Source organism: Solanum pennellii, chromosome 7, assembly GCF_001406875.1.
Source record: "Solanum pennellii chromosome 7, SPENNV200".
In the NCBI taxonomy this organism is placed as follows: domain Eukaryota; kingdom Viridiplantae; phylum Streptophyta; class Magnoliopsida; order Solanales; family Solanaceae; genus Solanum; species Solanum pennellii.
In genome coordinates, this window is record NC_028643.1 from 73,216,255 (window position 1) to 73,230,012 (window position 13,758).

General features: G+C 30.6%; 1 protein-coding gene across 1 annotated transcript; it reads right to left on the reverse strand.

Annotated features, from left to right (window-relative positions):
• Positions 1-3,432: 3,432 nt before the first annotated feature.
• On the reverse strand, positions 3,433-7,306 carry LOC107025504 (receptor-like protein kinase HSL1). Its single transcript, XM_015226293.2, has 3 exons — positions 6,718-7,306; positions 4,222-6,389; positions 3,433-4,080 (listed from the first exon to the last, which is right to left on the reverse strand). The coding sequence occupies exons 1-3, from the start codon at positions 7,137-7,139 to the stop codon at positions 3,707-3,709; spliced, it is 2,964 nt and encodes a 987-aa protein (XP_015081779.1). The 5' UTR covers positions 7,140-7,306; the 3' UTR covers positions 3,433-3,706.
• Positions 7,307-13,758: the final 6,452 nt, after the last annotated feature.

The window sequence follows — 13,758 nt, forward strand, 5'->3', positions numbered from 1 at the left end:
AATTCACACACTCAGTTAGTTACAGTTCTAATGTCACCCTAGAGTGTACACAAAGACAAAACAATTTTAGTTAGAAAAGAAACAAAAACAAGAGGAACTTTAACATCCACCAATAATGACATTGCTTCACTTAAACTTCTCATGCAATGCAAGAAACTTGGGCACACAAAGAGATAAAATGATAGAGTCAGAATTTAAATTTTATGAGTTTTAAAATTTTAAAAAAACGGCGTCAAGTATAGATTAATTGAGTTTAAGTTAAAAAATATGTGCATATATCTAATGATCAATTTCTTAACATACAAACCGGAGTTTAGATTAAAGCTATTGAGTACGACCATATAAGTGGATGGTACATAAGTAATTTTTTAGCTCCACACCTCCACAAAGAAAGCTTTACGACATCTAGAGTGTGTTTTGATGGGTACAACTGAATTTATTATATTCATCTCGAGTTTTATACGTATAATATGATCACACTAACTAGCTAATTAGTTCGTCTCAAAAATACATTATTATTTTTTTAAAAAAAATGGTTTCTCTATCAAACAAGATTTTTACTAACTTCTTTGTGTTAGAAACATTATTATTATTATCACTGATAAATAATATATTAAAAAAACGACATTCTGAATTTCTTTATCTAGTCAAATATTATTATATAAAATAAGACAAAAAGAATAATATTTATGTTTTAGATTCTCAATATTTATATTTCATTCAAAAGTTTTATAAAGAGTTTGCATTTTCTGGTTGCTGAATTTACTATCCAAATTTGTCAAATCTAAAGTTGGTGGCTTTGTACCAAACGGTAACAATATTGTCATATCATTTGTGTAGATTATTATAAAAACATTTTACTATAATAGCTAAATACATTTTGAAATCGATTATACATATTATGTTATGTTATATGTTCTATATAATAGCATGTCACTATAATAGTAAAAAAATATCTAAAATAGATAAAAATATTAAATAGAAATCTGATCGTACAAAAATTAAAGATATCGACCTATTATCGAACCATAATTTCCTTTTTTTTTTCTTTGTAGTTAATGGAAAACATAGATTCTTAAAGTGTTCCTCAACATTTGAACATAATTCAGAACCAAACTTTTGTAATCTTGAAGATTTTGGACATGTGATAAAAAACATTAATAATTCCCCACTTATAGCTTCATCACACAATAAGCCAAAAAGAAGTACAAACAAAAATAACATAAAACCTAAAAGATTCTTCAAGTGAATCTCCAACCCCACCCCACCTAAAATAGGTCCGTGGCGAAGTCAGAATAAAAATTACGAGTTTGATAGAATATAATAATTTTTAAATTAAATTATATATTTATAGTAAAATCCCATAGTATATATAAATATTTATTAGTATAATAAATAAAAAAAATTATAATTCAAAATTTGTAAACTAAAAATGTTGAATCCGCCTATGGACTCGAAAAGAGAGGAAAAAGAAGTAATTAAGTAGCGATGAATGATTATATTAAAGGGTTGATGGTGATTTGCAAGAAAGTTAAATTAATAATCAACTTTTTAGCAAGCATGATTACTTAATTATTTTTCATATTTCTTTTTCTTTTTGAACCTGAGCTAGCTCTTTATAGCCTGTGGTAATAAATTGCAATCCGATGTATTTATTTATTTCATATTTAGACATTTAATTTTATCAAAATTTTAATATCAATTTCAACCTTTGTTATTGTGAAACTAAAATCTTTATCAACATGATGCATAGAAGCTGTTGAATAAAATTGATGGCCTAAATATAAAATTCAATAAAAACCTTAAACTTACTCGATGAAATTGATATGTATTCTTTTAATTTATTACTCATTTATAAAATCGCTTCAACCTTTTGATGTGCTAAATGAAACTGTTTGAAATCATACTTTTTTAAGGTACTTATATATTTTTATTTATATGTCAATTATCATATACTATAGTAAACTATTAATTCAAAACAAATGATACAGATACAGTTTAATTTAATTCCAATTCGCTGCAAACTTCTTGTTATTCGTTTCTCTTCCCTTTCTCTGGAATCTCACTCACCACTCTCCTCTTTTTCAGCCCTTTCTCGCTCGCCTTTCTCACTTTATACAAACACATGTACAATATGCGTCCGTTAAAGCGAGAGAGATTGTACATACAAATACATATCTCTCCGTCCTATACGCTTATAATTATACAAATACAAATCTTCCCGTGTTCAGTTCTCTTTTGCCTTTCTTTCTCCCTCACTTTATACCGACACAAAATTATACAAAATACAAAGTACAAGTTTATTTGTATAAAGCGAGAGAGATTTAATGTACAAATTCAAATGTTTTAGCTCAACTCAATTGTATATGCAATCGAATTTTATGCAGATATACAAACATAATCATCGATACATATACATAGTTGTTACATATATACAATTATCTAACTGATATACATATATAATTCACCTCTCTCACTCGCATCTCTCTTCTCTCCTCGCTCTTCCAATCTCGCTCGCCACTCTAGCCTAACACAGAGAACATATACAAACGCAATTTTCATACAAATCGACGTATTTTTATACAAATCACCGCGATTTATACAAATTAGATGCTCCATAACAAACATAATTTGGCTATAGAACGCAAATAGCAAAACAGAAAGCTAAGCTCCAAGTAATTTGTATCGCCAAAAATGAATTGGGCCGTAACCTACAATTTTCTTTTGGGCCGAAGGAATAGTAAAATTTGAAGAAAAAAAAAAGAGATAATATACGAGTGAACTTGAACTTTTGACCCTTACTTACCAATATCGAGTTAGCTATCGTCCCTTATTTATGTAAGTACCAAGTACGTTTATTTCGATTCCTTAGATATAATTTTGAGCATCTTTAGTCTTTTGCAATTGCTAAAGTGCAGCACATTTCATCCAACTAATAGAAAGTCTGTTTGATCTCAATTTGTTTTAATAAAATCAACAAAATTATACTAAGATTATAAAGATATTTTATACATTTCACTATATACAACTTAAATTCTGTCATTATAAACTTTATGGTCCCTCAATATTGCAATCCATGAATTTTTAGTCACATAGTTGGAAGAAAATGAAGTTATTTTCAATGTGCTTCTCAGTTCCCACTAGCTCAGGGCAAAATTCAAACCAAAAATTCTTTTTAGCCAATGATATCAACTTATTTATAACCACTTATGCTGCCTCAATAAATATTTATATACCTATTTTAACAATTGCAGACTGACTGTCACCAATTCTAAATATCTTTGAATTCTTCTTCTCAAAACACAATTTAGTCAAACCACATAAGTCCATATAATCTATCAATGTCATTGAAAAACTGGTGCTTTGTGGTCTGTATATTTACTTCTAAAGGCCCCAGTTCACTGAATGATGTACAGCAAAGTAGGACCTGAGTTAAACAAACTTAATCAAATGCATTAGTTAAGAAATACTTACAACTTTCCAGTATCCAACTTGTGTTGCCGTAGGCTGACAGCTAGCGTAAAATTTGTTAATTCATGATGAATGATGAATCATCGTAATATAGATTCATAAAGGGTTGTAGAATTCAAAGAGTACAATATGCTTAATTCTTGAAAAAGACTAGTAAGTTTTCGTTATGCAGCTACTTCCTTGCCAATTCTTGACAGGAAAAACTCCTGCTCTATTACTAGATATAATATATTAACTAGACTGACTTTGGAAAGTACTGAGGGGAAAGTTTACCGTTCTTGTTTTTGATTTCTGGCACGTTACAAGGAACTGATTCTTGGAGCATTTTCACCACTCTGTGCATTGAGGGGCGATTAGCTGGAGTATGGTTAAGACAGCGTAGACCAACATCAAGAACCTTGCATATATGTTCTTTGAAGCTGGAGTTTAGATTTGGGTCGAGCAACTGATCAACTCCTTTCTCGTTCAACGTTGTGTGTACCCAAGTAGCTAGATCTTTCTCTCCGAATTCTGGACTGACTGGTCTTTTGCCTGTCACCAGCTCCAAAATGACCACTCCAAAGCTATATATGTCACTTTTTTCATTCACATGAAGAGTATATGCATACTCTGCAAACAATGAATTTAACTTATGTTAGTTTTTGTTACTTTAAAATGAAATTGCAATATTTCCGAAAAATATAAGCTAGATGTGCCAATATATCGATAGAAATGACTAAAGCCAGTGATACAGTTTAGACAAAGCAATACCTGGAGCAATGTAACCACAGGAACCAGCAATTACAGACATGGATTCGACGCCACCTTTGCTACCTGCTTTAACAATTTTTGCCACACCAAAATCTGAAATTTTGGCTCCAAACTCATCATCCAGCAATATGTTGTTTGACTTAACATCACGGTGAACAATTGGAGGAACACAACCATGGTGCAAATAAGAGAGCCCCTCAGCTGCATCTAAAGCTATCTTGAACCTCAACGGCCAATCCAACAATTTGGCCTTGCAACTGTGCAGCAAATCACCCAAACTTCCATTTGGCATGTACTCATATACCAAGAGCTTGCTATCCCCAGTATCACAACAGCACCACAATTTCACAATATTCTTGTGCCTAATTTTACCCAGAGTTTCAACTTCAATTTCAAACTCGTCTTTATCAGACTCAAGAGCACCATACGGGGTTTCATCTTTAACTGTTCTCTCCCATAGCTTCTTGACAGCTACTGCCTCACCATTGCTTAAGACAGCTTTGTACACTCTTCCTGAAGCTCCATTGCCAATTACATTAGCTTCATCTAGGCCAACGGGTATTTCAAATTCACTAAATCCAAGCTTATGGAATGATGTCCACTTTGTCATAGTGTTTCCTTTCTTAATCTTCTTGAATTTCTGGTACTTCCAAATGAACATAGCAATCCCGACAAGGAAAACGAAGCCAGCAACTGTGTAGATAGCTCTCAAAGTCCATAAGTATCCTTCATGCTGTCCTCTACCTTTGGTAGCACAAAGACCAGCAAAACCTTGACACAAACCTGGATTACCTCGAAAGCTGTTTCTATAAACACCCTTATCAAAAACTGCAGGAATCATCCCTGAGAGCTGATTGTTAGACAAATTTAGCTTATTAAGCTTCAAGCTTTGCAGACTAAGTGGGATTTCCCCTGAGAAGTAATTCCCAGAAAGATCAAGATAATTAAGCACTGGCAAAGTCCCAATTTCCTCCGGAATTTCCCCAGAAAATCCATTGTTTGCCAAGTCAAGCTCACTGAGTTGCTTCATTGTGTGAATTTCTAAGGGGATTTTCCCTGATAGCTCATTGAAACTAAGATCAAGGGTTCCTAACTGCCCTAGCTGCACTAATGTGTCTGGAAGTTCTCCCGTTAGCTCATTATGACTCGCGGAAAACTCAACTAAGTTCTTCAACTTTCCTACTTCACTAGGTATAACCCCTGAGAATTTGTTTCTTGATATTTGGAGGTTAGATAAATTTTTGGCACCAGAAATCATGTGTGATATATTTCCTGAAAATGCATTGCCAAAAAGGTCTAAGAGATAAACATGAGGCAAACTCCAAAAGTCAGTTGGGACTTCCCCGAATAGCTTATTAGACCGGAACCTGATCCTAAGTAAACTCCGGCAGTTTCCAAGACTGGCCGGAATATTCCCAGAGAACGAATTATATATTACTATAAGATCCTCTAAAGCTCCCATCTCACACAAACTTTCAGGAATTTTACCAGAAAATGTATTGTATGAAACATCAAGATACTGTAAAGCCGAGTTCTTCCCCAGTTCACTAGGCAATGAACCAGAAAATCTGTTAGAGAATAACTTAAGCTCATACAGATTCGGAGAGTTAGCTATACTTTCTGGTATAAGCCCCTCAAACTGATTCTCAAATAGATTGAGTGACTCAAGTGGCAACTCACACAACTCATTAGGAATAGTCCCATTTAACTTGTTAGTCGATACATCGAATCTTCTCAACCTGGTCAAGTTAGACCATCCCGAAGGCAATTTTCCGGTAAGAGAATTATTGTAGAGCTCAATTTGAACAATACTATTAAGCTGGAAAATTGCACTTGGTATTGACCCAACTAGTCCATTATTGGACACATCTAAATTAGTCAATCGACTCAATTTCTCAATACTTTTTGGGATTGAACCAACAAGATTACACATGCTTAGCCATAATGTCTCAAGATTCGTTAAGTTACCGAGTTCAGGAGGAAACTGACTCGGTGCAAAAGGGTTGTAAGCAAGTTCAAGTGTCTTGAGACTCGTTACATTACCTAATGCAGCTGGAACTTCACCAGTTAGAATGTTCTCAGTCAGAATAAGAGTCTCTAGTTGCCTGAATCTTCCGAAACTTGCCGGAATATTCCCTGAAAAATAGCATCCACTAAGATCAAGGTACCTGCAATAAAAAGATCATAACATATAATAAAAAAACAAGAATAACAAAATCTGCAACAAAAATCATAATATTCATTTTGTTTCATTTGCATTTTTTATTCAAATACTCGATACTAGTAAGTCTGAGTTTCCACTAAGCAAATCCAGGCGGATGATGTGTATCTAGCTGAATCATTGCTTACATCCTCTACTATGAGATGTTTTGTGCACTGGACTATACTTTTCCATACATACCCATGTTATATACGCTAACTATAGTTGCTATTTTTTGAAAATTTGAAGAAAAAAAAAACAGGGGAAATGTAAAATTGAGCTTCAAACTGAGTTACCTGAGGTAAGGAAGATCGGAAATAGTGTCGGGGATAGTTCCACCGATGAGATTCTGGGAAAGGTCAAGGTACGTGAGGCTACCGCATTCAGAAATAGAAACCGGAAGAGTAGAATTAATAAGATTATTCGAAAGTGAGAGTGATGAAAGTGAAGTGAGATGGCAGAGGAAACCCGGAAAGGGTCCGGCAAGAGATGCACCGGAGAGATTAACAGCGATAACGGAGGGAGAATCTCCGGCGTCATTACAGGTAACACCTGTCCAGTTACATGGGGTAGGATCATTTTCATACCAAGTAGAAAATACCCCTTGATCGGAGCTAGACAACGAGTGTTTCAGTCTTTGTAGATACAACCCATCTTGATTTAAAGCAAAAATCAAAGGGAATGCACTCAGAAAGAAGAGTAAGAGTTTCATTTGCATGGTTTTTCATGTACGAGAAGAAGAAGATGAAGAGATTTTTCGGTAACAATGGTGAAAATGGGTGTTTGTTGAGCTTGTTAAAATAGTGTAAGCTTTGAAGGATGAAAAATGGCGAGAAAAAAAATGGAGTGTTATGTGGGACGATGAGGGTCGGTTTAATGTGGACAGATAGTCCAACTTGTCTATTTGTGATGTGATATCATATTCATTATTTGACTGAGATAAGTGTTTTTCCGCTATTATTGCGTAACGGTCTAACTTTAAAATAAATATTTTTGATCATCATATATCAAAATAAATAATTCTATCTTTTAATTGAGATTGTGTCTAGGAGAATCTCTTTTAATATATGATGTTCAAAAAGTATTCGTTTTGAGTTAGACTCATGTAACAGCTATAGAGGGATCTAAAGTTATACGTAGGATTATTTTTACATTCGTTAACCTTGAAAAGAATTATGTATCTATTTTGAGAAACGGACAAAAATTAATATATTAACTAATAGTGTACTCAAGAGGAGTATAAAAATGTCTTTGTATTGTAGCTATAAGTTCGAGAAACCACTCGACTAAGATTTGAATTCAGCTAGAGTTCTATTTCTTTATTTTTGTTGGTGCTCCTAGTTGTGCTTAGTATCCATAACCATAAGCTTTTGTCCTATAAGTAACTAAACCTTTGTGCTTAGTACTCATATAAAGAGGCGGAGTGAAATAGAGAAAAAGTGATTCATCTAAACTTCTTTTTTCAAAAAATTAAGATATCTGCATACATGTAGAATCTCTTCAACTTTTTAATAGGTATATTTTGAATTTTATTAATAAAAATATTGACTTCAATACTATTATATGGTCAAACAAAATTAAATTAAATTCTAGTGGGAGATATATTAGATCGTAATGACTATTATTTGAAAATTACAGAAGTTATTAGGCATATAGTTGGTTAGGACTTATGAGCATTTTCTTTTTAATTAAAGAAAGGGACTTATAATAAATATTTGTGTTTGCTAAATAAGCAAAAAAAAAAAAAAGTTATAATTTGATCAAATAAACTTTATCAATTTATACCCCAATACCCTCTTGCCTCTTACAAATGATATTGACTCAACCATAACAATATTTAGAAAAAAGCAAAATTCCTTTATTTCGCAAATGGAATTAGATGACATAAGATTCAGTTTCTTTTGGCTATGGGAATAGGAAGAAATGGAACCATTGTTTCTGTTGAATGCCTTGAATTGGACCCATTACAACAGAAAGGACGGGGTCTACAATGTTGTTGTATTGGGCCCTTAATTATCTGTCAATTCTGTATGTTGGGCCCAAGCCTGTTAGGGCGTAGCTTAGCACTATATATAGACGTTATGGCAAACCCTATTCTGTAATTCTGTTTTTGTCTCTCCATAATAAAACTGCTCCCTCTCTTCCCCGTGGACGTAGCCAATTTATTGGTGAACCACGTAAATCTGTTGTCTTGTTTTTCGCGTTTATATTTTCTCGTATTATCTCGAATTCCGCATAACAATTTCCTCCAATGTCAAATGAGACATCTCGCTTTTATATAAGAATCAAGTAAAATAAAATAAACATCGTAAAAATAATATTGTTAATAACTTAAAGAGTGTCGTTTAATTAGGAACAAATTATCTCGACAGATATAAGAGCATTAAAATGAGCATGTAAGTGTAGTCAAATTCAAAGGAAAATAAAGCATAGTATTGTTAGAAGAAATTTGGTGTATATGTGGGGACTCTTTGAACAACAAAAAAGTGAACTTTGAAATTTCAAAAGGAGAACAGTCTTCCACAAAGACTCATTAGTTTACTTATGTTTTCCACATTTGTAGTAAATTTACCAATAATAATTAAACAATATATCTACTTCATTTATTTGTTTCAAAAGCAAGCAATTTTAACACAAACTCCCAGAAATATTTGGTAAACACTCGGAGTTTTAGAATTTTTCTTTGTCTTTTAACTTGTCTCATCTGATAAATATAAGTAAACATTTAAATTTATATTAGACTGAACACATATATTTATATAGTGAGTTCTTTAACGACCTATCGTTAATCTTCCATGTTCATATTACCCAAAAGTCTAATAAATTTGGTAGAGAACCTGCTAATTAATAATTTGAATTTTGACGCCAAAAAAAGAAAAGTTAAAATTGAAAATCAAAGTAATGAAAGACTAAAACCAAACAAAATTAACAATTTGTGTTGTCACACATGGTCCAGTTTGATAATCCAATTGTTTGGGGATCAGTATATGGACCATATATTAATATGAAAAAAAAAGTTTATGACTCTCTATCAAAACAAAGCTGCTATATATATATATATGTACTGACCATTTTATATTAATTTATAAGCGTGCAAATATATATAGGCCAAGATTCCAAGATAGTGAATTTGTGACTCACTCTGCAGTGGAACAAAGAATATTTAGAACTATAGGTTAGCTCGAATTCTTCAAATATATTAATGGGTGAATATCGTATAAAGATGATATTATATTTTTAAAAAGTTTGAGCAATAAAATTACGGACAACATAACACTATTTGTGTCGATCGAGAAGTCAGTCCATGACATTTCCTAACTATACTGCTAGACTATAGATACATGCGTCTATGCACGGAGCTAATTAATGTATATGTATGACATATTCTGTGTCTATTATTAAACTTATGGATTCAACAGAACTCAGTAGCTTTAGTTCAAACCTTCTATTTGAAATTAAAATTATTTATAAATGATTATTCATAATCTAATGCGCCATAAAAGTTATAGTTCCAAAATCCATAAACTTATAAATAGTCGATTGTGCCTTGGTAAATGAAAAAAAGAAATGGTGGAGACAATAAATTCTAACATAATTGTAAAATCTTTATCTTCAATTATCTATAAATTCTTTTCTTTGTACAAATACTCATAGGCAAAAAGATTATCATAAATTATCTAAATTTCGATGCTTATTTCTTTTTCAAAAAACTCTTTTTTAAAAAGTAAAAATCATCCCTCTATTATTGATAGACAAAGTACACTCCCTCTATAACTGTGTATTTTTATACTAAGATAATATTAGGGTATAAATTATGTATACACAAGTTACCCAAAAAAGATACTCTTAAGTCCTATCCCATCTTGCGTGACATAGTTTGGATTTTAATAGTTAAACAACTTAGTTTTGTCCGTGAATTTGGCAATGGAGTTTTTCGAAATAAAAGTATAAAGTATCATAAGATAAAATAATTGATAATTCAAAACATAAAAAAATGACATTAAAAAAAAATTATTTTAAAATCTCAAACTTTAAAAAATATCAAATAAATTGAAACAGACCACGCATCAAATCATAGTGCAACCATCATTGACGCTCCTTTTTTGACAAAACATACTATAATATAGTCAATTCTCGATCAAAACACTAATTAAATTTGTACCAAATTCAACACATATATACTGTGGGATTGAGGTTAGGTGCTCACTTTACATATATAGACAGCTGAAATATTTGATTTTTGTGGCTGTTTAAACTTATATTATTTTAAAGTTCAACTCTATGCCCTCATGCCAAGATGACTATAGTCAAATTAATATAAACGGAGTCTATAGTTAATTTTTGTTCGTAGATAATATAAATTAAACAAAAAAGGATCAAATTAATATTACCCAGGACGTATTAAAAGTGACTCATAAATATTCTCGATTATGAAACGACAACTTTAGAGTTGAAGGTAGAGAATATTTAACATCCAAGCAACACTCGTTTGTTGCGATATGAAACTTTTACTTAAAAAGTGGCCATGAAAAAAGAAGTAGAGGAGGAGCAGGCAGTGTCTTATCTTAAGCTTGTCACAGTGGCTACAAGTTAAATATTTTGAAAAAAGAATGATATAACTTAAATAGTACCACAAAAACTACGAAAAATTACACGTACAAGTAAAATATATATTAGTTAATTAGTTAACATAGCTATAGTTTGTATTCATTAATAATTCATAACCTACTTTTAGCTATAGTTACGCGGCTCAACTTTTAAGTTTTGTATATCTCGAAATTTGTATAACTTTTGTATAATCTGTATAATTGTTAACACTTTTGATGTTTGTAATTGTATAAATTCGTTATTTCGAGTTTATACAAAAAGAACTGAATTATACAAATGTACCCGTGAATTATACAAATATGTAAATCATACGAATCCGTAAATTACAAACGAGACAGCTTAAACTGTAGCTACAACTCGTAAATATGCAAACTTTATCTATAGAGCATAATTAAGTTTATTATAGTAACTATTCTCAAAAGTTCTTCACGAAACTACTATGTAGAGGCAGTGGTGGATCTAGGATTTTCATTAAAGGGGAATCTAGAAAAAAAGAGTAGTGATTTGAACCCCAAAACCACTAAGCTAATATTCAGGATGTTCAAAATCAATATATAAACGTAGTTTTTTTCAAAAAAATACCTTAAATATACAATGTAACTTTTTATAGAAAGGGTTCGGATGAACCCCTCGGCATACTCTAGGTCCGCCCCGCGTAGAGATGGCCATGTTGCCAATTTCATCCACTTTCAGGCCCAATAGGTATACAAGCCTAGCTCGGCCCTTTACAATATTGGGTCATATATGGGCTTTGTGTAATTCATACGTATTTCATTAGTCTGGGGAAAAAACACTTCTCTAGACAAGAAAAAGAAAGGGAGTTACTTGATCAAATAACGAATTCAATTAAATCTTTAGAAGTGCACTGGATGAGACTGTTTCTCCTTTAATCAAAAGTCTCGATTTCAAATTCTGAGTATAAAAAAATCCTTAGTAGAAAGTGTTGTCCAACGCTAATTCAGATTAGTCGGACCACACTATAAAATATTAGAAACTAGATGGAAACCGAAGAAAAAATTTGGATGTTCCAAATGTGATTTTTGGCACAAACAATAAACTCAAAGTACTACTTATTAAATGTTTACCAAACATTTGAAATAATTCTTTTAAGTAGTTAATCCCTAATCTATACTACATGTTCAAAACACATATGTATAAACTCTCATTTTCTTAATACTTTTATTTTATTTATTATTTAGATTCTCCTACGGACTACCGTTCACACGTGTTTGCATAATATTTTCAAAGAGTTTTAATTGATCAATTATGTAAAATAATATTAATATATCAGTTACTTAAAAATAATTAAAAATGATATAATTTAATATCCTTGATTTGGTAATTGTTAATAAGTTGCATTTCACCTTAAATTCCATTTTTCATTTTGTTAAAATTTCACAAATTATTAGAACTCATACATGCCAAAAGTACGATAAGACATATTTTCCTATAAAACAATCTCATGTTTGTTTTTTTCATTTATCTTTTTGAAAAAGACAAAATATCTATCTGAAAATATTTCAATAGCATAATTATTATAATAAATGAATAGTCCATCAAGAAAAATAAAATCACTACTCTAAATTTAGCTTTTTCAGACTACCAAATCTTTTTAACTTCATAATATTCATTTGTCAACATATTTGTACTATATTTGTTCACCTCCTTTTAGATATGCAAAATAATAACAGTTTTCATAATTTTCAATAAATATTTATAGCCTTGAATAATAACTCAAAAAAAAAAAAAAGGAAATGGTCCGAAATATACCTTAATTTTATAATACAGAGTTGATACAATAAAAAAATATCCTTCCAAAATCGCAAAATTAAAGAATATATCAAAAAAATATATTCTAAAAATAAATAATATACTATAACTTTTGATAGACTTGACATAAAGCAGGTGGTATGTACAAATTCCTTCTGTTTTTTTTTTCTTTTGTTTCCATAGTTCTTGAACATATTAATTTTTATGATATAGTTGGATTTGTTTTAGTCTCAAGTTTTATATAATTTCATTTTGTTGAAGAGTCTAATGTTGCTGGTGCCATAATTGACTCATGCTGAAAGTTACATATATACATATATAGTTAATTAATACGTTTGGTTTGAGAATTTTTATTTTTTTAAAAATATAAGTGTTTCGCAAATTTATAAAACTGCTTTTAAATAAAAGAAAACGAAATAATTTTTCTGTTCTTGGCAATAAGCTAAAAGAAACTTATTTTTTTCAAGACTAGAAGGTCCATATATTTAATAATCTTATTAATTAATTAACATATTTCATATGTTTAGTAGTTAAGCTTCATTTTATAATTTTATTTTTTATTTTACGTTTACGTACTATTATTTTGGTTATTATTTTACATATGATTTTACCAAATTAGAAAAAAAAGAGAATGTAATAACGATATTTTTGTAAGATTAGAAAAAAAAAAGAATAACAATTAAAGATGTATAATATTGATTGAACATTAATATATGCATATTTCAATATAAAAAAAATATTTTATTTTTTTAATAAATGTTTAAACTAGTTATTCTAAAAATTAATTTTAATATTAAAAGTACATTAATATTTGTCTTTACTCGTAATTTGACTCTCAAATTAAAAAAAAAAAAGAAGAAAAAGTCAAACACAACTTTCTTATAAAAAATACTTTAAAAATGAATTTAGCCAAATACAATTTTTTTTCAAAATTTTTTCCAATAAGCTATTTTAAAAAA